Consider the following 26,477-nt stretch of genomic DNA (forward strand, 5'->3'; position numbering starts at 1 on the left):
GGGAAAGGCTCATACTGTATGTCTCTGTCTTATATTCACCCACAACAAGTGAAATGCTGGAAAAAGTGGCTGTGGTCCTCAGGTCGGATCTTGTATTTTCTCTCCATGACTGACTTGTGTGCATTTGCTGAAGAGCTCTTCAGGTGTAGTATACTCACAGTGTATAAGGTGTACTTTGCCAGGCACATCCATATCACTCACTGGTCACTCATCACAATCCAGAGGTAATCATCTGCCTAAATAAGACAGCTAGATTTTTTTCTCTCATTAGCCTTAGCCATTCTTTGGCATGCAAATCTCTATTACAATCCCAGGAGAAATCTCCTCTGACCTCTTATTAATTGCCACCTTCCAAATTCTTTTCCTGTCTCACCCACTCATCTCTTTGAATTTCATCCCTTTAGATTAAAGCCTCTTTAAGAGACTTGTCCTAGGAAGGTGTCACTCTTTAGTGTATCCTTTGGGATAGATCCATCTGGTCAACCTATTGTATAGAAGACAAAGGATTGGGTTGATAATAAGGTAGCTCCATCTCCAATCCTTGCTGCTTTGCTCATTGCACTGTGACTCAGTTTCCCTCATTTATACAACAAGAGTAAAATTCACTGGCCTTTGTGAAGAGCTTTGGGCTTAGTAAAGGAAAAGAGTTGTTTAAGTGCAAAGTGTTAATTATTATTACTGACAGGCTGTAACTAATAGTAACCATTTAGGTGGGAGATAGGGAAACAGGTATGCAGTTAATTGGTTTACAGTAGATTGAGCTGAGGTCTGGCGGTTACATTGCAGACAATCCATCATTGTTGTAAGCAGCATGAAGTTATACCCAGCCTCAATTACTGTGAGTCTCCCTTCACCTGTGGTCTTGTGCTAATATCCCAAGACATGTCACCAGTGAGCATTTGAGTGAAATCTCTAGAAGAATGAGGAACAAATCCGTATATCTCTTTCTGATATGCCCTGTGAAAAAATACAACAGAGTCTTCCATGTTAGGAAGGAAACATTAAAAACATTAATCAAAAAATAAATTCTCCTGGAAATCAAATAGGAATGAGTGAGAGCAGGCAGATGGGGATGGAATAAAATTCCAGTGGAAGAGCCTTTAATTTCCCGCAGTTTTAAAGCCCATGGACATTTGCAAGTGCCTGTTAAAGCCTGGACCCCTGTCCTGCTGCATGGGCAGTCACCAATGAGTTTGCCTGCAGTAAGGGACCAGTGGCTCCCATGGCTGGCAGACACCAGCCTCTGCAATCAGGGTTTGGGGATCTTCTCCAGCCACCACTAGTGACTACTCTGTGGGGAAGAGATCTGGTGAGACAGGAGCACAGCTCCTGGGGGAGAAACTGCTGGTCCTGAAAACGTGAGACAGCTAGAGCAGAAAGGGTTTTTTTTCTGCTGATAAACCAGTGGTGGGGAGTGTCTCCCCCCCCCCCCAGCTGCTGTCATTTAATTTCCAAAAGCTTGTCCCTGTCTCCATCAGCATTTAGGTGACTACATCTCTGCCATGCCTGAGTGATTTATCTAAACATCGGCAGCTACTGTAAATGACAGTACAGCGAAGCAAAGGCGGAGGAGGGAACGGAGGGGTAGAAATGCGACTTTTCCTCTGCGAAATCAAGCACAGGTGTCTGTTCCCAGCAATTCCAGTGCATTTACATCAATCACAGGGGGAGAGAAAGGAAGGGACATTTCAGAGCCTGCTCAGACATTTAAGGCCACTTGATTAATTGACTTAAAATATTTCCACTGGAAAGACCATACACACTTGTACGTATGCTTATATGTATGTACTGCTCCTTCACTTTGCACCTTTGCTTCCAGTTCACGTGCAGCGGTTTTAGGATGTTGGGGAGCAGGTTTTAGGGGTTTGAGCTGATGGGAAGCACAGGGGAGGAAGGGATCAGATGGTGTGAGTTTCGAAGTTGGGGTAAGTCCTCCTTGGAGTGCGTGCGTGTGAGAGGAAGGGGGGTGAGTAACGGATCACTCACGAAACACACGCGGCGCGTCCTGGCGGGGCGGCTGCGGGAGGAGTGGGATGCAGAAGCGGCGAAGTGAGAGGGAGCTGAGAGAGAGCGAGCGGGAGAGGAGCGAGCTGTGACTTCCACAGAGGCAGCCGGGAGGAATCACCAGCCAGGATTTGCTCCTCTCTCTCTCCCTCTCTCTCTGATTTCAATTCAGCTCCTCCCCCGTGTGGTTGTGGCTTTGCCTTCCATCAAAAGCCTGATCAGCAACGCCAGTCTTGGGGAAAAAAAAAAAAAAAAAAGAAAAAAGAAGGGGGAAAAAAGAGGAAAAAAAGGAAAAAGTGCAAAAGAAGGAAAAGAAAACAAGGAAAAAAAAAAGAGGGGGGAAGAAAAGAATCTCCCCTACCCCCCAGCTGCATCTAATACAGCAGAGTCCGAAACTTTATGGAGTTCTCGCCGTGTTTACCCCGCGGCGGGTAAATCGGCAGCACCCTGCTCGCTCGCTCCTGCTCTTTCTCCCTCGCACTCATCAGCAGTCAGCAGCGATGGAAAAAGTTGCTGGCCGGTACCCAGCCTGGCACGTTGCTCTCCTGTACTGGACATGGCTCTTCACTTTTGGCTTTACCGGTGCAGAAATAACTTGCAGATCCTGCCATTCCCAGGTGAAGCCGCAGCAGCAACAACCGCAGCAGGGATTGTTAATGCATTTCAGGACCGACAGAGGAGAAAAGGAGCAGAGGAGGTTCCCCGGGGAGAAGGGAGGTGAGAGAGGGCAAGGGGCCGGGATGGAGGCGGAGGACGCCGGGCTGCAAGCGACCCTCGCCCCTGCTCCCGCGGGGACCAAATTCAGCGGCTGGGAGACCCGGCGATTGACGAGGGAGCCCGAGGAAGCGGCCGGGGAGAGGCGGCCCCGAGCGGCGGCGGCTGCGGCGGCGGCTCCTGCCGAGGACCATCGTCTCCGGGGCCAGGGCTCGCCCCCGGCGGGCGGGCGGCCGGGCCCGGGCCGGCGGCGGCGGCGGGGCCGCAGCCTGCGGGGCGCCGCGGGGCCGGGCGGTGCCGCGGGGCGGGAGCCGGGGGACGCCGGCGCCGCCCGCTTCGGGCTGGAGGAGCTGCGGCTGGGCAGCACCACCTTCGCCCTCGCCGGCGACTCGGCGCACAACCAAGCCATGGTGCACTGGTCGGGGCACAACAGCAGCGTGAGTACCGCCGCCGCGGGGGGCCGGCGGGCTGCGGGCGGAGTGGCTGCTTTTGCCCTTGTTTTCAATTTTTTTTTTCTTTTTTTTTTTTCCCCCTGGGGGGGTGGGACGGGGGGTGGGGGATGCTGGGTTTTTCTTCTTCGAGGGGGGATTTTGCGCCTCCGGGCGCCGGGGATTGGCTTCGCTTAGCAGTGTGCAGTGGGGCAGAAGTGCTTCAAAAGGGCCATTCTTCTGGAGCAAAAAAACTTTCCGCCGCCCGCCCGCTGAGCGCAGCCCCCTCCAGCCCCCTTCTTCACCCTGGAGGCAGAGAGGGACAAACCAGCGCGCAGCCCTCTCCAGCCCCCTTCTCCCTCTCCCTGGAGGCAGAGAGGGACAAACCGCTGCCACCGCCCGCGGCGGGGAGGGGCAGGGTGGGTCGGGGGGGATCCGGCCTTGCACCCTGCCTTCCCCCAGGGTAACCCCCGCCGGGAGCCGGGCAGGCTCAGCTGCAAGCAAGGCCTGGGAAAGCCGCTCTGGTGCTGCTCCTCCTCCCAGCTCTGGGGGCTCACGTCAGTCCCAGGGCTCATCCCCAGGCCCTGCTGATGGGGAGATGCTGGAGGGCTTCAGGACTTCATCTCCAACGTGCCTCTGTGCAGGGGATAAAGCTGCTTTTTGCCCCTTGTCACCAAGGTGTTAAAATGAGACAGTTCTCGTCTCTTCCCCTTAACCCGGACCTTTCTTGTGAATAGCACCAGAATGGCTCCAACACAAGCCAAAGCAGAACAAAACCAGCCAGAGAAGTAGGTGACCAGTTTCCAGGCTGGAGCAATAGTCGTGGCATCAAAGTTTCCAAGTTAGCTTGAGCCCCGTATTCCTCCAGCCTCTGCTGCAGAGGTAACCTGGAGCCAGAGGGCTGAGGCCTGGGATAGGCAGAGTGCGTTGCCTGGCGTGCATTCTGCCTGCCGTTAACTCTGCTTGCGGACTAGCAGAAGTGGGGGGGATCTGTCTGTCTGAATGCTCCAACTTCTGTCACTTTGCCTCTTAGAGACAGCAAGCAGAATGCTAATAAGAGAGAAAGGGATGTCGGCACGACATAGTCATTGCCCATACAACTTCCCAAGAGAAAGGGGAACTCAGGCTCTTCTCCTCTAAGGTGTCTGCAGCTGTCATGCCAGACGGTTTCTGACTGCTTGGCAAAAATCCTTGGCTTCCCTTTCAGCTTTTAGTACTAGGAGCCTTGTATCACTTTGAAATAATGGTCTAATCATTATGAATTCCTTTTGGTATAGATTCTATTGAGGTATATCACAGCCACCCAATTTAGAATTACAGTGGATGTCATAAGCACCTCACTATGGGGTTCAGCCCTAGTTAACTGGGACATGATTTTATGGTCTCATCAGGAGCTTTTTAATCAATTAATTGACAGAGGAATACTTGTCATCTCCATTTTGAAGGACTTTCCCCTTTCTTCACAAGTCAGCTAGCCCGTGTCTTACGTAGTTGTGCTAACAGAAGCTGCCTTGTAGGAACTCGGGTCTGTTCATACAAATCGAATTGAGGCTGACACTGGTTTAAAGTGACCTATTTGCTAAGAAAAACCTTCTGATATAAAAAGTCATCCAGCAGGCATCAGTCTTCCTGGTCTATCACTGCAATTACGTTTCACCTGTACCTTTATCAAGGCACATATACTGTTGTTATATATATGTTTTATAATACATGTGGTTAGGTATACATATACCTGCGTATATGTTTCTGCCCACTGCGGTAGTAAGGACTATTAATGCTAGGGACTGATTACTTTCTAAGTATCTTGGTGTACAATGTTTTCAGGGAGCTGTGGGGAAATAATTTGCTGCTGTCCTTCCCAAAGAGCCGCGGGTTGCATTGCGTATGGGGAGATTATGCTCCCACCTTGCTGCTGGGGGCTCTGGCAGTGCTGTGCTATCTTGTGCTGTGATTGCATCCCCTTCAGAACATGGAATGAAGCTGGGCCCCAGCAGGACTTGGATGCACGACAGGCTTGTCCAGGCTCAGCTGAAGCAATGGGGTGTGTTCAGTAGGTAGCCCAAAGTGGCACTGACCCAATGTCTCTCTGTGGAGCTTTTGGGTGCTCCTCTGTGAAGGAGCTGGGAGTGAGAGGGGGTTGGGGTTCCTTTAGGGTACAATGTATGTAGGTCTGCCTGCATGGGGGTTGCAGAAGATCCCATAGTGCTGCTTGTGAGGGATGCCGTGTAACCCCGGTGCCCTGGCTGCGCTCCAGCAGCGGTAGCTGCCACCTTCCTGCCTGCGTTTCCCTGCTGTGGCAGGGGGATGCAACACACTCTTCACATTTTCAGTCTAATGTGCTCTGTAAGCACTGCTGTTGAACAGCTTTCGCCTTTCACCCAGGCGCAGGGGCGCGATGAAGATGATCATAGTTTGTAGCATGTATGTGAGTACAGGAAAAATCCAAAACAAAGCTCAGAATATTTGAGATCCCTTTAGATGGAAAAGCTGGAAAATTAAAGCACTGTCACCACCAAGTTTTTCTGTTGCAATGTACCTGATCCTGCCAGCTTCGGTGTGGTTCCCCATATCCTTATTTTGGTAGTGGTTTGGATACAATTGCAATGCTTCTGATGGAGGAGAAGGGGCCCCTGAAAGGACTCCTGATTTCTGTAAGGGGTTGTTCTCGGTGTTTGCAGCTTCTTTCAGGCTTGACTGTGATTTCATGTTGAGTGTGTGCACCATCTAACTGATGGCATTCTGCTCTGAGGATGAACTTGCTGTATGCTTGGCCACAGGTACAATAAGAATAATAAATAGTAGTCCAAGTTATCCAGGTATAACTCCACCAACATAAATTGTCTCACATCAGGGATTATTTTGGCCCATCAATGGCTTTAGGTACTCCCTGGACAGGTTACCATCCAGCACAATATCCGTAGCCGGACATTTGAAGTGTGTCCAGCTCACATCTGTAGGGACACACTTCATCTATGCACTAATCCCTCCTGTCTGCCTTGGCTTTTTCACGGCTGGAATCAGCAGGAGCTCCCCGGAGGACAGCATAGGTCTACGGAGTCTGGAGTGTCAGATGACTGATGAGGATGAAACCAGGCATGTATCCAGTGTTCTATTAAAATACAGGTGGGGCTCAGGCTTTCTCTGACTCCAGTAGAGATGAGCAAAGCCACACAAGGCCGCCCGGCACCTCCACAATCCTGAGTTCTTTCAGTCTGCAAAACAGAGAAGAGCGGCTGCAGCTAAATTGGGTGCTGGAAATGGTCTTTGGCTTGTACTAAGTCCCAGACTGTCTGGGAATGATCCAGGAAGGTGTTACCTGGCCCATGCCAGCACCCTGCTTGGAACCATTTTGACAGTATAATAAGACTATTGAGTCTGTGAATGTGTCCTGGTATTGCTTAATTTACTTCATTGATACATCCTGAGAGTCTTTCCACTGGCCTCTGTAGAAACTGGAGTAAAAGATCCTATGAGATAAAATCTTCAAATATATGCTACAAGACATACAAGTGAGATCTCTTGCCTTTTTGCACCACTGAGAAATTTCATCATCAGTGTGGAAGTTGGCAGGTTTCCTAGCTTGCAGAGATACCAGACATGCTTCCTGATGTTGTGTATCCAAACACTGTCGATGTGGAGTCCCCAAAGCTCCCTTAATGCTCTGCTGTAGACTAGGAGAAAACAGCTAGCAGAGGTTTGTGTGTGGAGCTAAAAAGAGAGACTTGGTTTTAATGGAGAGAATCAAATCTCTAGATGTCCATTATGAGCTTTTGGGATACAGATGGTTCTCCGACCTTACAAGAAACCAAGACTGCTTCTGTCCTAGGCTGGCCTGGAGTGAGATTAGTGCCTTATTTGTTCCTTTGAAAGTACCCTGGAGAAACAGCAAAAAAATTGGAGGAGGTCAGAAGGTAAGGGAGGCTGAGCAAGAGCCTTGATGCTATAGCTTGTGCTATAACGTGGTGCTGTGAAGGAGAGCAGGACGGGTTTTGCATTCATTTAATAAGGCAGTTTATTTTTGCCTCGCTTTGGACAGAGCGCTCTCCTGGGCTGGATGTTGGTGTAGGACTCAAAGTGTTTGGCAAAGAATATGAGCCTGTACCCTGCTGTACACCTGGGGATTGGCTTTTACATGGCCACGGTACCTTTAAACAGCTGGTTCAAACTTCTGTGAAAGTTTGCTGGAAAGACAAAGCTGAGCTGCTTCTAGGTCCTCCACAACCGAAGATCTTCAACAGACTGATGGAGATGGAGTCTGGACCAGATGCAAAACAACCATGGCCAGACAGGTTTTATGTTCCATCCACAGTAGAAAATCAATATAACTGATGGGTCCAGTACAGGATGAAGCCTGCAAGGTCATCATTGCTGTTGTCAGGTGATTACACTAGACAACAGGGGAAGAGTTAGGTCTCTTACGGGAGAGCTTTTAGGCAAGATGAGACTCTACATTAGGTGTTACTTGTGCAATTTTACTTGATGTTATTGACAGGACAAACTGAGCACAGGTAAGGCAGAATAACAATGCACCTATGTATTTCCAATGCATTGTATTTCCTCCTGGGCAAAGTAATTGTGAATAACCTGTTGTTGGATTTTCAGCTGAAGTGTTCAAACCTACTTTATAAATTAGGAACTTAAAGAAAGATGCAGGGTTGCAGCAGGTACTGCATCCTACAGCCATAAACTGGTCAACTGCATCTTGAGAACAGTTGGGTTTCTTTTAACCCACCATCCTATTGCCTTCTTCCTTTCTGGATAGCTGTTCCAAGCTTTATTCTTCTGGTTGTTGGAAACTTCTTTCTGATTTCTGTTCTAATGTTGCCATTGGGCAATTTAGATTAATTTTTTTTTTCTTTTCCATTCATGCATGTGCCTTTTAATTAAAGTTATTTTCCCTCCCTGGTACTTATGCCCCCTGGAATTATTTTACAGGCAGTGATCGTATTCCCTTTCAGCCTCTGGTTTGCTAAATCAAGCAAGCACTGTTCTTTCTGTATCTGCTTGTAAGACAGATTGTAGAAAGTGAACTGTGAATTTCTAGGAGTCAGGTTCCCGAGAGCTTGAATTTGAATCAGATTTTTGCTTTTGATGAACACAATTCCATGCAGATGATAACGAATGTATTCCCTTTTACAAGTGAGACAGTAAAGGCATGGCAAAAGTGTCTTAAATTGCCAGTGGTGTTCTGTTCAGACCAGAATGGGAGACTAAAAATGTCACTTTTCACATCTTCTCACTCTTGCTCAGATGCTGTGTTCATGCAACAGGCTGTAGTTGGTACCCTCTGTCCTTCCCTTGCTGGCAGAGCTGTGGCTCCAGCATAAAACTACCAGGGATGGATGAAGAATCTGCCATCATCCCATGAGTGACTGGCATTACATTGTATGGCACTGTGATAGCCCATTGCTCCTCTCCTTCCATGGCAATTGCATTATTATAAAGGAGGAGTTTCAAGGAAATGAATATATCTGTGGAGCCCAGAGCCAGCTGCACAGTGAGACCCACAGTGAGGAATGACCCCACTGTCAGTCACTTTGCATTTAGATTGGTTCCTAGGGTGCAGGAAACAGGTCCCAAAAAAGATTCATCTGAGGAGGATGCCTGCATTAAAATGCTTCAGTGAGACATAGTATGTATGGCTTACATATTACAACAGTGTATAATACTATTAATAGTATAATGCACCAGATTCTGAGACTGTTTCAGGCTAATCTCTTGCCAGAGCTAATGAGAATGTATTTAGGAAGGGCTGAATAAAAAGTGAGGAAACAAAAATTGGTATTTAAGCCAGAAAAAATGAAGTCAAATTAAAGTATTGCTAAAAGTCCCCTGTTTCAAATTTTGGTCTTCCGAACTAGATTTGCTACTGTGTAGATCAGAAAATACTTTATATCCATTCTAGATATGAAGACTACTTTAAAAACAAGCCTTCAGTGAGAGAAAACACTAGAAAATTTCCTGTAACTTTGAGCAGGATTTTTTTCTTTAGCCAGAAAGTTTTGAGTTTCTTTAGATAATTTTTTTGTGTGTGTGATTTGGCAAAATAAGTCAATAGCCATAGTATTTCTTTCTTTTGTGTTGTAATCCATCTCTAGAATATTTCTTGACTGGCTAAAACATAGGCTTTTCATATTAATAGAATCAATAGAATATGAAATAGGATACGTGGGAAATTGTTAATAAGAATAGCCGTGCACTGAGAGAAAGCAGTGGGTGAAAGAGAATCCGTGAGGACTAGAAGAAAGGCTTGTCATTGTGTGACTCTTGTCTCTGTGAAAGTGTTTGGGAGAAGGTGAGGAGCTTCCACCTGGACTGACAGGTGGGCTATGCAAATCCGATCATGAGGGGAGGTTAAGGAGAATAATGGAAGGGCTCTGACAGTTGCAGCTGGCATCCACACAATATCAGGAGGCTATAAACTGTATGAAGCAATGGGTTATCATTTTCAATCTTCTTAATACTGTACTTTATGATAGAAAAGGGTTTTCTCCCTTTCCTCCTGACTTCAGGTAAGACTTCTGTATTTCTCTGACCTGGCAATGATGATGAGGTCTGTCCAGAGGGGGAAACAAGAAGGTGAGTAGTCCTCAAGTCATTCTGGAGAGGTTAGAGACCATTCTGCCCCATCCTGTTGTGATACAGCTCTACGTGTGAAGGGCTGGAAGATTAGCATTGGCCTTGGACAATCTTGCACCCTCTGGGCCTTTCTTACTGTGCCAGACTGAATGCAATCCTCATGTTGTGCAGAGCTCTAACGAGGCAAGTGAAACTGCCCCGTCAAAGACCTCTTCCCTTAGGAAATGCTGTTGTAGCTCGGACAGAGTATTTCATAGGTTCACACTGATTTCCTTTTGATTCCAAGGCTGCTGAAAAACAAGCCCTGAACAAGCCAAAATCTTTAAAGTTTAACTGTGACATTATTTGCATTGTTTTGTTTCAAGGCAGCGTTGTTTGAATGGATTTCCAGTTCTTTTATTCTATATTTAAAAATGATCTAGTGACTCAAACCCCTTGATTCAGCGTCCCACACAGTCATCTAGTGACGTTTGAGATGGTATTGCCTCTAGCTGTTGCTTCACAGGGCAAGGGCGTCCTGTGGGTCCTGCGTCCTACCTGACGCCCAGGCCTGGGAATGGTAGAGCATCTCAAACTCTATTTGCCTATATTTGGGCAATTGATATTATCATAAAAGCTGTGTGTACTGGATCCTGTTCATCCAGAACCAAAGCTACATTCAGGTTTTCATTTCATAGGAGGAGAAAAAAAATCAGACTGACACAAGGCACTTCTTTTCTCTCTCTCTCTTTTTTTTTTTTTTTTTTTTTTTAATATCTGGCCAGCAAACCAAAAAATCAATGACTCCCGCAGCTCTAATTGACATTTCTATGTTAAATGAAAATGGGCCTTGATTCCAATTCAAATGGCAGCATTGGGTGATAGAGTAATTATTTTGGAATTTTAAATGCGTATAAAAGTTGATGCAGTAAAATGATTTTTGTGCCACTTGCAATTTTTTTGGCCGTCTCTTAAATCAAACAACAGTTAACATGAGAGCTCTTAATCCCTAATTCTCAGTGCGGGTAGCACAATAACACTTTTACTTGGTACCATACTTTCTCTCCTTGGGGAACAGAAAAGGAAAGTACTTTGAGAAGGAACAGGATATTTTAGGTTATGTCCTAAAATGTAATTCCTTTCTTTTAGAGGGTCTCCAAGAACTTAATTTAACCTCACATCATGTCCCTAAATAGGGGAGTGATGTTCTCCCATGATAGCACATCGGGACTCAGAGCTGCTTCTGAACTTCTTCCCCATGTGCTGCTGTGCCAGGGACATGCTCAGGGCAGGCTGTACTGAGGTGCCCCTGGCATGGGGCAAGTGGGGAGGAGAAGGCTGAGAAGAGATGGAGATTTAGGTAGTGGTGAGGAAGAAGGTGGGAAATGGGACCTATTTTGCTGCTACAGAGGGATGTCAATGCCAAGTATCCCTGCCATGAGCAGCCCTTGTTGGGACAGGGCCACCAGTGCTCTCCCCCTGTACTGTGGTTAGGGGCAGGAAGGTGAAGTGAGTCACAGGCCTTGCGATTTCTCTTTTCCTGGAGGCAAAGCTCAGAGATAGCCCAGATGAGACAAAGCCCACCTCAAGCAAGTAGCTCAGGCGGGATGAAGGGATTGACCCATGCTGTGCTTCTGGGAAGTGTGGCTGAGGAACCTCAGGGCAGGATGAGGAGACCACAAAGCGTACATAAGGCAGCAGATTACGTGATAACAGCAAATACCACCCACCTTCACCCCAAGGGAGGTTGCCCTCATTAAAACAAACAAACAAGCTTTTTTTTGCCCATACAATTGCATTCCCTAATGCAGAAGCAGCAAGGTAGGGAAGATACTCTTGGACTGTCTGGGCTGCCAAAAATACCAGAGTGCATCTCGTACATAAAGATATGGCTGGTGTTTAGAGAAGATGTCTGAAATTCATTCATCAAGACAGTGTTCAGACTGCCACCAGGAATACGTCCCCTATGCCCTGTGTATCACTTCTTGCTACCCCTTGGAACCCAAGATTCTATTTGCAGAGTCTTTCATGCTTTGCACAAATATGTTAAAACAAGAGATGAAGGACAGGAGAGGGAAGGGCATGATTTGCTGTTGGCATTTCAAGGCAAATGTGTTCCTATGGCATGTAAGGACTGGGGTTTTTTTGGGTGGAGAGCGTTCAGCTACGCATGGGAAGCTCTTGATTCCTTACAACACCAGGTCCCAACTCTGTGTCGGTGCTCACATCCTATTTGAATTAGGTTTTATGTCACCTTTGCTGGTGATTATTTAAGGACAGCCGCGCCATGAGCTCTTGCAGATCATTTTCATGCAGGCCTTTAGGAGGAAGTGAAAGGTGCTTTAGAAAATCGCAGACTATTTAGATAACCCAACAGAGACATCCCGTGTCTTTCCCCAAATGTTTCTCTTCCTCCCTCATTCTCACCTCCTGCACTACATTTAATGTTGAGAAAATAATTCAAGTATAAAATATATTTTATATAACAAATGTAGGCTTGTTTTTCTCTTCATAAATTGTCCCTGCTCAGTGTGTGATTTTTCTCGGGTGCACTTTTTTGGGGGGTGAAATAATCATAAAGTTCCTGATTCAGAAATCAGTGGGAAATTTATCAGTAATGTGGGAATGGACCCCATTTAATCATTTGGAATAGACTTTGCATGGAAGATTTTTATTTTAAATCCAAGGTGTATTTTCAGTAGATGGAGGAGGTCATAGGCTCCCTTTTTGTGTGCATGACTGGGTCAGTATAAACCTTCAGAAACAGCTTAAAGCCCTGCCTTGGCCAAGAATGTTGCCAGTACTGTTCACTGAATATTCTTTGAGAACAGGCCTAGGAGAAGTGAATTCCAATGAATATTCAAATGAATATTCAAGGACCTTACTTTTTGAAGAATTTACCTATGCATAAATGTAAATATATTTTTTTCTGGGTTCAGAATTGTACTTATGGTGAAAATCAAGCTCTATATGCCAAAGAATATGATATAGAAAATTAATTTGCTTTCTGTTGAGTTTTAGTTCATGTTTCCAAGAAAATACTTTTCTATGGATGAAAGATAAAAGCTTTAAATTGATCATTATTGGAAACAAAATCAAATTTTGGGAATGGTTATTTGCAAATCAAAATTAGATCTTACTTAGATTACGTGAAACTTAATAGACTTTTTTTTTAATAGGAGAGGGTAAACAGGTAAATAAAAGATAGGCTACCAAAGCAGCAGATGCATTAAACTTAATACCAAAATGCATAGGTCTGTGGTGAAATGTCACTAGTTAAAGGAGTTTTGAGGAGATATATTCCCTGAGATGGTATTCTGGCTGAGGATTGCACCATGGGAAGGCACTGCGCTACACCTCCTCCACTTCATTTGTGTGCGTGTTTCCACACTCCCCTAAATATGTTAAACAGGACAGAGCCTGGGCTAGAGATATGAAGAATACAGATCTGGGCTTAGCCTGGATCCAGTGACCTAGCATCTCTACAGAAGAGCAGCTGAAGTTTCATAATAAATATTTATGTTATTGTAACCCAACGATGCTTTGATGCAGACTTGCAGTCTTTGGGCAGGTGCAGCTGTGTCTCCTTTTCTGTTTGTTTAAATGATGAATGATTGTTTAATTGTGTGTCTCCTGGAAAACAAAATGAAACAAACCAAACCAAAACATTCTCCAGCTCATCTTTTGGATGAAAAGCTCCAAGTTCAGTGTTGCCTTCCACTTTATTTTCAACTTTTATAAGTTGACATTTGGTCTTTCTGTTTTCTTCAGAAACTCCTCATCCATTCCCAAACAACTAATTTTAAAGTTGTTAAAGGAATAAATATGGTTGATTCCAGCTGTCTCTGACTGTAGGCTGTGCCCACGGCTGTAAGCCGGGCAGGACAGCAGGGCCCTGCCATCCCACCTGTGATGGAGGGAGCTGGACTATGGACATCTATGAGAGCTGGAGCAAGGAACCTGGCCCTGCATTACTGTGCCATTGGCCAGGGTCCTGCCCTCTTTTCCTCCACCAAAACACTGGGCTCTGCAATCACTGAAATCCCTGTTATTTTCATCATGGTGCAGGCTGGGATCCCATCAGATAGACTCAGCAGCTCCCATGCCTCCCTCTCCCATGGGAGTGTGAGTTATTCTTCCTCCTTGCAAACCCTGGTGTGCTCCATCCTCCTCCTCCTCCTTCTCCTCACTAAACACCCACAGCCCTGTCTGTTGATGCTGTTGCCTGGCGACCACCCTGTGATGGACAGCTTGGAGGGAAGCAATGATTAAACAACCTGAACTGGCTTCTGAAAGCAGCGATCGTTATTGTAATGTGACAAGCAGTGACAGCTGAGACAGCAACACATTCCGAGTGAGATTCCCAAAAAACAATAAACACACGAGGAAAGTGCCACACATACCTGTGTGTGTAGGTGTGTGAGTACTGATGCTTTCCCTTGATGCAGAAGGGCCAGAGAAGGCATGTGTTTCGTTATTAATGAAAGGCGAACACAACCCTAATAATTGTCATGACAAACAGGCCAGCCCATGAGCTAATGCAGCTTGCATCGGCACTGTCAAACATCTCAGCTACTCTGGTGGGCCAAGGCACCAGTTAAATGGGATGCTGCAGCTGCAGGTGTTAGCAGAGCCAGCAGCCCCTCGCTGACTGCCAGCAGGAATGCCCTCTGCACAGAGAGGAACATCTTGAAGCTTCAGTGTGAAGGTGGTGGTCCTGCTGGGTCCACCTGCCATTTCTCCTCCTGCCTTCCAGATGGACAAGACCAGTCTAGGGACAAGGATGCATGGTGTACTCAGCCCTGATAGGAGACAAATGTGGCTCTATGACCACAGTGCCCAGCTTAGGGGATTGTGCATCCCATCTTCCAGCATCAACTGGGAGGCTCCTGCCCCGTTAGCCTTTCTTCCAAATCCAGGTGACACCAAATTTTGTCCTTGCAGAACAAATTTGAAAACAAGACCAGATGCACCTTAAGGACTGGGTAAACCAGGGCACTAAGAAGAAATGGATCACTACTAGTTGAGAAATCTTAAGAAAGCCCCACTCATGAACTCAGAGAATGAAAGCTATCTTTTTTTTTTTTTTGAGTGCTTGGAACGGACCAGTTCTGCAACAGCTGGATTGGGCTCTGTGGATTTAGCCATGAAAGTTTCCTTAAGACACAGGTTCCTATAGTCTCTTCCCTCTTACACTGTCAAAAACTTCCTGAAAAACTTCTGTAGAAAGCATATTGTTTCCCTTTTTCTTCAGCTTTCTTTGACTCCATTCCTTGTAATGCAGCTCAGCATTAGGCCAGGAGTTGGGATTGCAATAGGCTGCTTGGATAGCTGAGAAGTTGCTGGACAGGATCACAGCTGAGGTGTGACAAAATTCAGCATCCCCCCACTACAGAGATGTGGGCCAGTTTTGCCGCCGTTTGTCTGAAACCCAGAAATAGTAGATTTACATCCCTTCCAAATTTTTTTTTTTTTTTTTTTTTTTGGTGTTCTTAAGTGTAACAGGCTCTAGGAGACTTAAGTGCTGTCACTATCCAGGACTTATTATAAAGTTAAAGCTTGTCTTTATGATTTTCCCGTGCACACAATATATAGATACACACAAGATCCAATGGAGCACATAACGTATTCATACTGAATGTTTCTGATTTGTGCATGGATTTGGAGGGAGGAAATGAATGCTGCCTGGTGATTCCTGCTTGCTTCTCCATCTCCCCTTTTAGTTTTATCCCAAGTTAGAATTGATGGCATTTCTGCTGTTCTCATGTCCTGTTTGGGTACTGGTCCCTTTCAGCCCTCCTCAGGGAAATAGCACTGTCTTAGCAGGTTCATTACATCTGTATTTTCACCACAAAGAACAGTGGGGGTAAGGTACAGCTTCAATGCAGGTGAACATCACCTTTCTCTTAAAGCACATTTAACCAAAGATATTTTGATGTTTCTTTGAACTTTTAAAGATATGTTAAGTGTAGCAAGTATTTCCAGGAAATGTTTGTGCTCTGGATTATCTGCCTGTGCTTTGATGGCTGCTTATGTCCTTTTCAAATTGCTGTCAATGTGTGTGTTTAGTACAGCAGCACAGATTTTCTTCAGTGCTATTCAAGTTCTTAGGGCAGGTTTATCCGCGAGGCATCTGAGCAATGGCTTTAAAGGGAAATAAGAAAACAAACCCCAAACTACTATACAAAGATCCTTCCAAAAAGAGTTAAGAAATCACCGTTGCTCCTGTCAGGCTGAAAGAGAAAGAAACATGCACACACAAAGAGAAGAAAATTTCATTGCCTTAGTTGCTCTATACTTTCCATCTCTCCCTTGTGTCTGGCACCATCTCAGAATGAAATAGTTGAGGAGGAATGTTGAGTCTGTGTCTGCGCTCCTTTTCTGCTCATGTAAATCAGGATTCACTTAGATGAAGCCAAGAACTGCTTTGTGGCAAGCAGAAGGAGAATCCATCTCTATTCCTTTCTAATGTTTAGGTATTGAAACCAAGCAGAATGAATAATTTCTGAGAAATCTTGTGTTTGACAAGGTGGATTTTGGTGAGAAACAAACCTTTATGAGCAAGTAGAGGAAAGAGATACCTTGAGAAACTTTATGAGGAGCAGAGAATATAGTACAAAGGAATCAAGATCTCATTATAAAATGTTACTCTTGAAACCTGTACTTAATCCTCTATATAGAGAGCATTTTGTTTAAATAAGGACATACTGTATCATTAAACAGATGGAGATCTTTGCTGGAGAGGGTTCAGAGAAAAGGAAAGATGTCTGTAATTTGGTGCTCCTGCTTAAATATATGGAATTGTGTGGTTGATGTCTGAACTTGGATGATACGATATGTATTACATTTTAACCCATTAGTAAATTTGTCCTTCTAATAAGCTACTCAGATGATCCAGAAATACTTATGCGGTAGCAGCTGCTAGAAGATGAAAATATTTCATCGTAGAAATACATGGTATAATGAAATATGGGAAATGAATGCAGTATCGCAATAAGGACAAAAGAAGAAAGATGATATACAGTTTTAAATATTCACCTTCTGTGTTGAGTTTACAAAGTACAGATGACGTCAGTAAATTGAAAATGCCACTGAGACACACAAATCATTAAACACCAGTATTAGAGACACTTGGGGAAAGAAAGTTGTCAGAACAATTTTCTATTAGAAAATACAGTTTAGGCAAAATTGGAAAATTTCTTAGGGGTATGTCATTTTCAGTGACATTTGCTACACTAAAATACCAACCAAAATTGATGTGCATTCTGATAGTGTCAAAAACTAGTGAGAAACATTCCCAGTTGGCTTTTGCTTTGGCACCAAAATTATGACAAGATACTATTGCTGTATCATGGACACATCTTTTATACTGAATATATAAGAATATGTGGAGTGTATGGGACACTACGTGATACATCATCTCATTCCCAGGAGGTGTGAAAGTTTGTTGCTCCTCCGTCCTCTTCCACCTTCCCTTCTGGGAATGGGCCCTATGAACATGCTGTATTCTTTCTCTGTCCTGGAGAGATTTTGTTTCCAGCTGTCTCCTCTTTGCTATGTCTCCTTAGTTGCATGGTGGATGCCTCCAAAGGCTTTTTGCTGAAGGTAACAAGTTCTTTGGGCAGGGCAGCCACTGCAGGGAGCCAAGTTGGTGGGTCATCTCAAAGGCAATACAATGTTTTCCTTTCTCAGCCAGTACTTGTGGGGATTTAATCACTGACACCTCTGGAGTGGCAGGAACCACATCTCTATATATGTTTTAATCAATATGTAATGTTCTGACATTATCAAAAGGAAATGCTTTGGTGCTATTGATTATCAGCTGAAAAATGTTTACTGGTACTCATTTTAGTAGGAAATTTCATGGTCTTGCCTTTCCTTCTTGGGACAGAAACCAAACATCAGCCTGTTTGAATCCCTCACAGCACAGAAATTGTGGCTTCTGGCACATTCAGAGAGAGAATGTGGCTTGGAAGGTGATTTTTATATGAATCTCAGCAATTTTTGCTTTCGAGAAAATGATCCTTGTTGGCTGCTATACAGTTAATGTGAAGGTAACTTGAATATCAAATATTTATTTTTGTTCCTGAAGCAGCCTCAGCTTTACTAAAGGTAGCTCTGTGGAAAGTCAGAAATGTGGCAGCTTGGCCTAACTAGCCAGAAACCCAAGGAGAAATTAGATTGCAAGAGGAACATTTGAAAACTCAAAAAGCTATTTTTCACTGTTCTGACCCCTTTCACTGCTGAGCAGATTGACAGCTGAGATCCTAAGGTATGCGATTTCCACCCAAGCAGGAGCCTCCTAAAGGTGTTAATCGCTGACATTGTTTTAGCGCAGAACAAAGAGATGTCTTCTCCCTGATAATTGCAAGTCCTGTACAATGTTCCTTTTACAGACACATATTTGATTGCTGGCTCAAAGAACCGACAGTCTCAGTTAGCCCTGATCTGGGAGGCAGACACAGCCACTGCAGAAACAGTTACAAGGAATGCTCTGGATTGCTTTACGCAGGAGTCAGATAACTTGATTGCAATGGTCTCTTCCCTAGGCAGGAGGTAGACTAGATAATTGGTTCTTCCTTAAATGTGTGAACAGGCAACAAGAAGCAGCAGAAACATGAGGTTTACAACTGCATTGATTGTGTGATCACTCAATTCAGCCTAGTAAAGTTTTTTTGTCATTTAGATAATTAACTTCTAAAGGAAAATAATAATAATAATGATAAAGACACAGACAGGCACAAGCACACAAGAGATGGGCATTGATTTTAGGGTGTGGTGAGAGGCATTGTGAAGGGAGTTGAAGGAAGCCCTCAGGGTGTAAATTGGCGCCTGAAAGGCAGGGCAGCCAGCTGGCTGTAATTCCCTGTCTTCCCAGGTGGAAGAAATAAGTGATTAAGGAGGAAGAGATATGAGGGGTAACAGTAGAAGGGTGAGGGTCTTTTGTAGGACTGCATGAAGTTGTAAGTGGTCTGTTGAAGAACAGCTTTTCTAGTAGAGAAGTTGACCTGTGGTTGTTGCTAAGCTTTGGAAAAAGCTGATGTTGAGTGACCTCTCAACAACTGAAGAAAACCACTGTGGTCTGAAGTGTTTTCTAGTGGTGGAGATGTGCTAAGGAAGAAATGTGTCCTAAGCAGGTAGGAAGCCTCTCTTTGGGGGGGTGTGTGGTGCTAACTGGAGAATGAGAGAAGACTTGGCAAAATAGAGAGGGTAAGGCTGGAAAGCAGTATGCTAAGATGTTGCCTGGAAAATGTAGGGAATGGAGCAGCAAATTGAAGCTGCTGATAGAGCAGAATAATGTGATGCTGTCAGAAAGCTAGGTTTGTGGGACATGACTTTGAGAAGTGAAAGAGCAGGCAATGGAAAAAGTGGACTTAAGGCAAGGTTTGTGGTCTGGGCTAATGTGATTGGAACAATTGGTTTTAAGTGTGGTTTTAGCTCTAGAATTGGCTAAAAAGAGACTTCAGAGGGGAAAGAACATTTCACTAGTGAAGACACAGATGGCTGGATTGATTTCATTCAGGAAGAACAGCATGAGCATTTTGATAAAGAGGGTGGATTTTCTGTTGGGGATTTTGGACTTTATAGAATCATAGAATGGTTTGAGTTGGAGGGGCCCTTAAAGATCATCTTGTTCCAATCCCTCTGCCATAGGCAGGGATGCCTTCCACTAGACCAGTTTGCTCAAAGCCCCGTCCAGCCTGGCCTTGAATGCTGGCAGTGATGGGACTTAAGTGATGTAGCAGCACTGGCTGGTAACAAAGAGGCAGACAGAGGATAAGAGCCAGGATAAAAGTAAAGAAGCCTCATTATGCGCTGGTGAATGTTGTGGTGTTGGTGAAACAGCTTGGAGGAGGAGATAAGGAGATAAACTGGCAGATATTAACATTGCTAGCCAAAATTTAATACTTAGTGGGCAGAGGCAGTTGCTGGAGGTGGGACATAGATTGAAGAGTTTAACTAAAAGTAGTTTTCCATGCCTTTCCCTGCATATACTGTGCTATTTGTTCTCAGCATCTCTGAATGAAAGTCATCTCTCTCAGCCACCACCTGTGGAGGTTTGACATGAGCCAGCCAGTAAGTTGCATCTGATGCATGTGGTTTTAACTGTATTTCAATACTCAGACGCAGGGCTATAGTATGTGAACAAGACCCTCTTAAGGGATGTAGGTAATTACACAAATTGGTGTGGAGATGTTTTGCCAGAAGAGATGTATTTTGTTTACCTTCTTGAATTTGGCAGGGAATGGCCTTGCTATTTGTAGAGGTCCAGGTTCTTGTAGCTGGAGAGCTTCTGTCTGTGCTCAGAAAGGAGTGAAATGATTGGGGACTACAAAAGGCTGTAACCTAGCAGCTTATGATTTTAGAAGGATGATGTAAGCAAAACCAGAGGTCTTTATACCCTCCTGTATCTTTGTGACAAAAGCTAATATGGACAGGGATTGCCCTGGTCTCAGTGGGGAATTCTGGTGGTGCATTTTTGCCTTTTGAGCATGCAGCCTTAGAAACAAGCTCTCCTGCAGCTGACATGATGCAATCGCAGCAGAATGTTTGCAGCCTGGCTTGGATTTGTGGCTTAGACCTGAGGTGCAGTAGGCTGTCACTGTTGAGCTGAGGAGGGGCAATGTCATACGTGCTCTTGGCGTGCAGCAAGTTAGCTGAAGTGTACCTGTATTTACCTTAGCTCATGCTGAGAGGCATTTAAACTGAATTTTCTTTGAAGATGAGGAGCCCTCATGTGGACAGTTATCCCAGATGGGCTAATGTATGGCAACTCCTTAAGTTGTACTAGTGTGAGATACTTCACTTAAATCCTCAGATTTTTCCAGCTGAAGCTTTTGCATGTCTGCCCACAGAAGCTTGCACTAAGGCATTGCTGCTTTTTTTTTTTAAGATGGTGTTGGCAGCCTGTGGCAAAGGGTTGTTCTGAAGTGGGTTGGTATGTTATAAAAAGCACAGAGGCAGCTTCTAGCACCTGATATGCTGCAGTATATCATCTCAAGCGGGCTGGGAGTCTCTGGCCATACCAAGAATCACAACCCTCCCTTAGCTGCTGACTCCCTTTGGCTTCTTTCAAAGATGGTTTCTCCTGTTCCCATTGATTTTTTTCTTTTTTTTTTTTCTTCCCCCATTCATTCCAACTTCTTTAACTTGTGAAAGTGAAGCACAGCTTGGCTTGCTTCTCCTGAAGATCTGCCAACACCCACATTAACCCACAAGTATCTTCTTTCTAGCTAGTGTTTTGGCAGGAGACCTTCTGTCTTCACACTGCATAGTTCCTTCTGGAGAGTAAAGGGACAGATCTCGTGCTACTGTTCATAGTTCTACTTAGAAGATTTTCAAATATGTGTCTTGAGGGCAAAAGGGTGTTTTGAATTTTCTGCTTTATGTCTATTGTATGAGATGTGAAAAGAAATCTGTATTTAGATGGACCGCTCTTTTTTGATCTTTACTAAGGATGTGTTTAGCTTGCTCAATAGTCTAGCCCGTGGCATGTTTGTGTGCATTGAAAGGCAGTGAGGGTGGCTACTTCCCTTGGGGAATGGTAATAGGCAGATGATAGCATGCCAACTGCACCTTCTTCTACCTGTTATACCAGTACCACTCCTGTTGGTGTCACAAGACACATGGTATCACCAACCCATATGTAAGAAAAAGACAAACTGTGTCTTCCCAGAAGGTGATGTAGCAAAGTTAAAGCATAGCAGTTGTATGGGCCAAAGCATCATGCAGCCAATGGTGCAGTTATTCTAGATACCTTGGTCACAATAATCATCTGCCTGCTTATTGATGATCTGCTGGAAGACCTTATCGTATAGAACTGTGCTTTGCAGATAAAACAGGGCGCATTAGCTTCTCTGCTGGCATAAGCTCTTGGACTAACCTGGAAGTAATTTTCAGAAATCAATTGATTTGGGTCTTGTTTGTTCTCTCCTGGGCTTTGAGTTTGTAGGCTTTCCGTTACTTTTTGCCATTAGAAAGATGAGAATGAGTAGGTCTAATACTTTTTGTTTGGCTCTGATCATGTTGGAATAAAGGGACCATCTTGATGGAGGTCTGGGAAGATATCTTGTGCTGCATTTCCACTAAGGTGCCAGGCTTTTCTTGTCATCCCCTTCAGGTTAGGAACTGACTTGTTCAAGACAGGACTTAGCACTTGTCCTGCCTTTTAATCCAATTCAACATACCCCTGACTTTTTAAATAAATCTGAAGTGTTCACTTTGCAATAGAAAAATGGTAAAGTGTGTGGGAGAAGTGCTCGTTCCTAGCTCAGTCCTATTATCAGAAGTGAAATGCTCCAGCAATCACATCCATTATGCAAAGGTGGGATATCACAAGAACTGTGCAGAAATCTTGACAAGAGTCTTCCAGTTGATGGTATCCATCGCCACTGAATAGAGTTTTCCCTAGAGTGTGCATAAGCAGAAGGCAGGTCTGTCCACACAGCCACAGCTAGCTGCGACCTGCCATTGACACCACTTCTGTTCCCTCACACAGAAGGTAAACTGTGTAGCCAGGTTGAAATATTTTGCTAATTAAAAAACATTAAATGATCTCCATCTACCTTCTCCCCAATGAACAATGCAATTGAAGTCTTATTAGAGCTTGTACAGAACCTTTGATAACAATGGAGCCATTTGTATTAAATTCAGCCTTAGTTTTCTTATTCCACCAAGTCCCATCATTGTGTTCATTGTACTTTGAAGTCATAGCAAGCTTCCCTCTCCTGCTATTCACCTGATTTATTTCAGCCCCAACACACAGCTCCTAAACTCTTGTTAAATTTGTTTCTGAACAAAAGGACTAAAATCGGAGGCTGTTTTAAATGAAAGACATGAGGCAGTTATGGTTCCATTCATTTGCTTGTATCTATTTGCTCTATCTAGAGAGCTATTGTTATGCATGCAGTACTGGAAAATAATAATACTAATAAAAAATAATAATTCTCTCAGGGTTTGCTGTCAATAGCAACAATCTAAAAAGAACTCAAGCCTAGAGAGTCAGTGATGATATTTCAGTTCTGCTGCTAAACTTTAATGCCTTCTGGATGCAAAAAGAGGCTGAAGACAGACAGGAACTAGAGGGATCTGCTCAGTCTCTGAAGCCAGGTCCTCATGTGGTGTGAATTGGGTCATTTAACTCCACCCTGGACCCTTTCAGTTTGGATATGCCAGTTGCTCAATGATGTGTGACTTAGAGCGCCGCTCTGAAGGGGTGGTAACTTTCTCCTCTTCCCCCAGGAAACCCTTTTCTGACTCAGGGACATGCAACAGCTGAAGTTTTATCTCTGTCTTGAGCAGGGCTGGAGCAGGAATTCAAGAGCTTAGAGAGAAGTCTGAGTGAACTCAGTGTTTGTGAAAGGGTTTACAAAGCTGCTGGAGGGTTGCCTGTGACTCTGGGGGCTGTGTGTGGATGATGCTGAGTATACAGCAGGATGTTACTGCTGCCTTTTTTCCTTCCAGATATCACAGATTTGACCGGCTTCTGAGAACTGACCTTCCCTAAAGAAGAAATTAAGTCTTGTTGTTGGCACCCAATTTGAGTCAGATCAGGGTCAGCACTGGTGATGAACTTGGCCTTGTAGGAGTTGTGCTTGTCTAGGCTAGGTGGTTGGCCTCACTCTTGGGAAAATTTTTTTCAACCTAGATGAGTAAAAACCTACAGAATCCCAGGTTCAGTGAAAAGCCTGGTTCTTTAAAACCTACTGCCTCTGTGTTAGTCTCCTCTGAAAACAGAGAACAGAAGAGCTGGGCAGGTGGGATTAGTTTCCTTTCTCTGATAAAAGCAGATTAATTTTAACACTAGCTAAAATTGCATCCATTTTTTTTTGGTGAATGAACCATAAGACACATTGTCAGAAGTGAGCCTTCCATAATGACTGTGGTTAATATTTTAGAGCCATTTTCTCTGATCAGAGCTTAGACGCGAGCATGTGAGAATCGGCAATATATGCAGTATATTAGCTTGATTTCTGTTCATTTGCAGCTCAAGAGTATTCCTCCCTTCCTCCATGCTAATTTCAGGATACCTCTGAGTTCTGTAGAGCAAGGGATTTGCATCTGATTTCATACCCAGGTATATGTTTATTTACTTTGGGAGAGCTGTCTCGTAGGTGGAAGGGAGGTAGGACAGTTCACGTGCTTGTGGGTCTAAGCTGAGTCTTGGGCAATCTCAGTTCAGTTAGAGAGTCTGCAGCAGAGCAGATGTGTTTTCCAGAAAATCCCTGTGCCTTGTAGGGACTCAGTTTCCTGAATTGTAGCATGCATATTAAAATCCTTGCCCTGCTTCCCATGGGACCCATGAATCTAAATCTCTTCAAAGGCTGTTGTGCACTAAAATACCTTGTTAATAAGATGCAAAGGTAGAAGGGGAAGATCTAGTGCTCACTGGCAAAGCACCTATTCCAGTCATATGTAATTCTTTCCAAAGGCTCATTTTGGATGTTGCTCCTACTCCCTTCATTTTTGTTCTCTGAGCATGACAGTCAGCTTGAACAGAGCTCCGCAAGAAACATTAATTTTAATTTATGGAAGTGTCCACTGAATTAGATAAGGACCATTTTTGCAGCAGTTAGTTCCATGAAGCTCATCTAAGCAATCGCTGTTACTGTCCTGACTTGGTCCTGTCCCTTCCTGGTGCAAAGAAGGGATGAGGATTGTGTTTTGGGAGCAACAGGGAAAGTTGGACCTCAGCAGGGAATGGGGTGGCTGAGGCTGCCATGGGACCATGCCCATGGGTTGATGTGGCTAGTTAAGTTTCACAGCCTGAGCGTTGCCACTGGGAGTGGGAAGAGACTAGTGAGAGGAGGTTATTGTGCACAGCACTTCCAGGAGTGTATTTCTCTTAAGACTTGGATCTTGTGGAGTATTTAATGAAGTAGCTGCTGTACTTGCTGAAGGACAGCTGGTTGAGTTGTGCAAATGCAAATTTCTGTGGTATGAGGAATACAGTGTGTACCAAGGTGTGTGCCCTGAGTGTCTGGGTCTACTGGTCTTCCTTGTTGGTTTTTTTATCTGCATTTGTTCCATACTGCACAGTACAGGGGAACACTGGGACCAGCTACAAAGTGCTCAATGCATTCACATGGGGTGGGGATGACCTGCTGTGTCTGTATCTCAAGACAGTACCCTGTCCTGAAGTGCCAGGTGAAGAATGGCTTTTGTCCCATGTTTTGCTCCTGCGCTGACCATTTTCTGCAAAGAGGGTCTTTGGCCAGATCCCTCTGGTGTTGTCCATGAGTGCTGCTTCATCTAGAGAGAACATGAATGACTGAAGGCAGTTTCCATTGGCCATGTGCTCCACAGGGGTGTCTTCTGCCTGATTCCTGCTCTCACTTTCCTGGAAGAAAACATTACATTTCAGACTATGTCACCTGTGCTGTTAAAACCCATCTGTGTCTGACTGCCTGGGTTTCCCATTACTTTCTAATCCTAATGCATAAACCAGTGCAGCCGAGTAAACTATATAGTGCTTAAAGATGACTTGACCCTGTCATTTGTTCTTAACGTCTCCTTCGGCACTGCTCGGGGTCTGGAACAACTGAATAGCCCTTATGGCTGACAAAGCTGTAGTTGAGAAAATACAGCAGGAATATTAAAGTTTTATGACAGTCACTTAGGAATGTAAGTTGAGACAAATCATGCTGTGGATGTAGGATAATGGCCTGAGCCTAGGATGAGAAGTGGTAGGACAAATGCATCAGCTCTGGTGTGCTAAAAAAAAATTGGACACAGCCAAGGTAATAGTTTTCCTAAGAGCTCTTGAAACAACTGAAATTCTTAACATTGCAGTTGTTCTCAATTAAGTAGTTTTCTTCTACTTATATGTTCTGTTGTCTTGCTTTTTGCCCAAATTAGGGAAGTGAATTTCTTAATTCTCCAGTTCTCAAGCTCTGATGTAGATTTCTAACACTTTGAGGTATATTTAACCAGATCCTTCTTTATGAAGTTGGGGGGAAAAAAGAAAAAAACCAGGGAAATCTGGGAAATATTTTTAACTCTAACAGGTCCTTAGTGAATATTGATAACCAGTAAGGCTAAGCAACTGTGTTTCTGCAGCTTGGGTGTTGTATTCATTCCGGAAGTGTGACAGAAGATGGAAGCTGTTATTCCTGCTGTTTTCCCTTGATCAACCAGTACATTTTTTCCACAAAGCCTTTACTGGTTTAACAGTTTTCATCCTTACTCACATAAGGAAAAGGGTGCTGCAAAGACTCAGGAAAGGTTTCAGGAACTTAACACTTAATGAAAAGAAATTAGAAAGCACCAGCAACACAGCTGGGGTGAGCCACAATTCTCATTTCATGTCTTTATTATGGGAATCCCCAGGGCTCCTGCTGGGGCTCTGCTCTTTGCTTTCTCTGCCCCATTTCACAGCTGTCTTACTGCAGCATTGCCACAAAAGAAACCCACCTTTTTTATTTATGAATATCTGAGAAAGAAATTATCAGCACCATCTATTGGGGAAACAGAGGTATTGGTTTCTTCACCGATTTGAATATGCAAAATCTTGTGGTTTTCTGCTTGCTTTTTTGATTTCTAGCTATTGTTTAAAATGAAAATGTGCCTAGACACCCTGCCTGTTTTTTAACTTATAGCAGCCTGGAGTCTGTGCTTGGGGGATTGTGCCTTGCTTCAAAAGGTACCTTCAAGAAATGCAGTGAACCATTTAAAAGGGGCAAGCAGACAAAGATTCAAATGTCAAAATGGTACCTTGGCCATGGCAGGTTCTGTCACATCAATAGGACAAGGGCAACAGCCAAGAAACAATTT

At 44.4% G+C, this 26,477-nt stretch overlaps 1 protein-coding gene across 1 annotated transcript in view; it reads left to right on the forward strand.

Moving 5' to 3' along the window:
- Positions 1 to 2,504: 2,504 nt before the first annotated feature.
- SORCS1 (sortilin related VPS10 domain containing receptor 1) overlaps positions 2,505 to 26,477 on the forward strand; it is a 305,005-nt gene continuing 281,032 nt past the window's right edge. Inside the window, exon 1 of the mRNA XM_075718060.1 lies at positions 2,505 to 3,155. Coding sequence (XP_075574175.1) covers positions 2,505 to 3,155 — 651 coding nt within the window. The remainder of the gene's footprint in view (positions 3,156 to 26,477) is intronic.

Source organism: Pelecanus crispus, chromosome 10 (assembly GCF_030463565.1).
Source record: "Pelecanus crispus isolate bPelCri1 chromosome 10, bPelCri1.pri, whole genome shotgun sequence".
Lineage (NCBI taxonomy): Eukaryota > Metazoa > Chordata > Aves > Pelecaniformes > Pelecanidae > Pelecanus > Pelecanus crispus.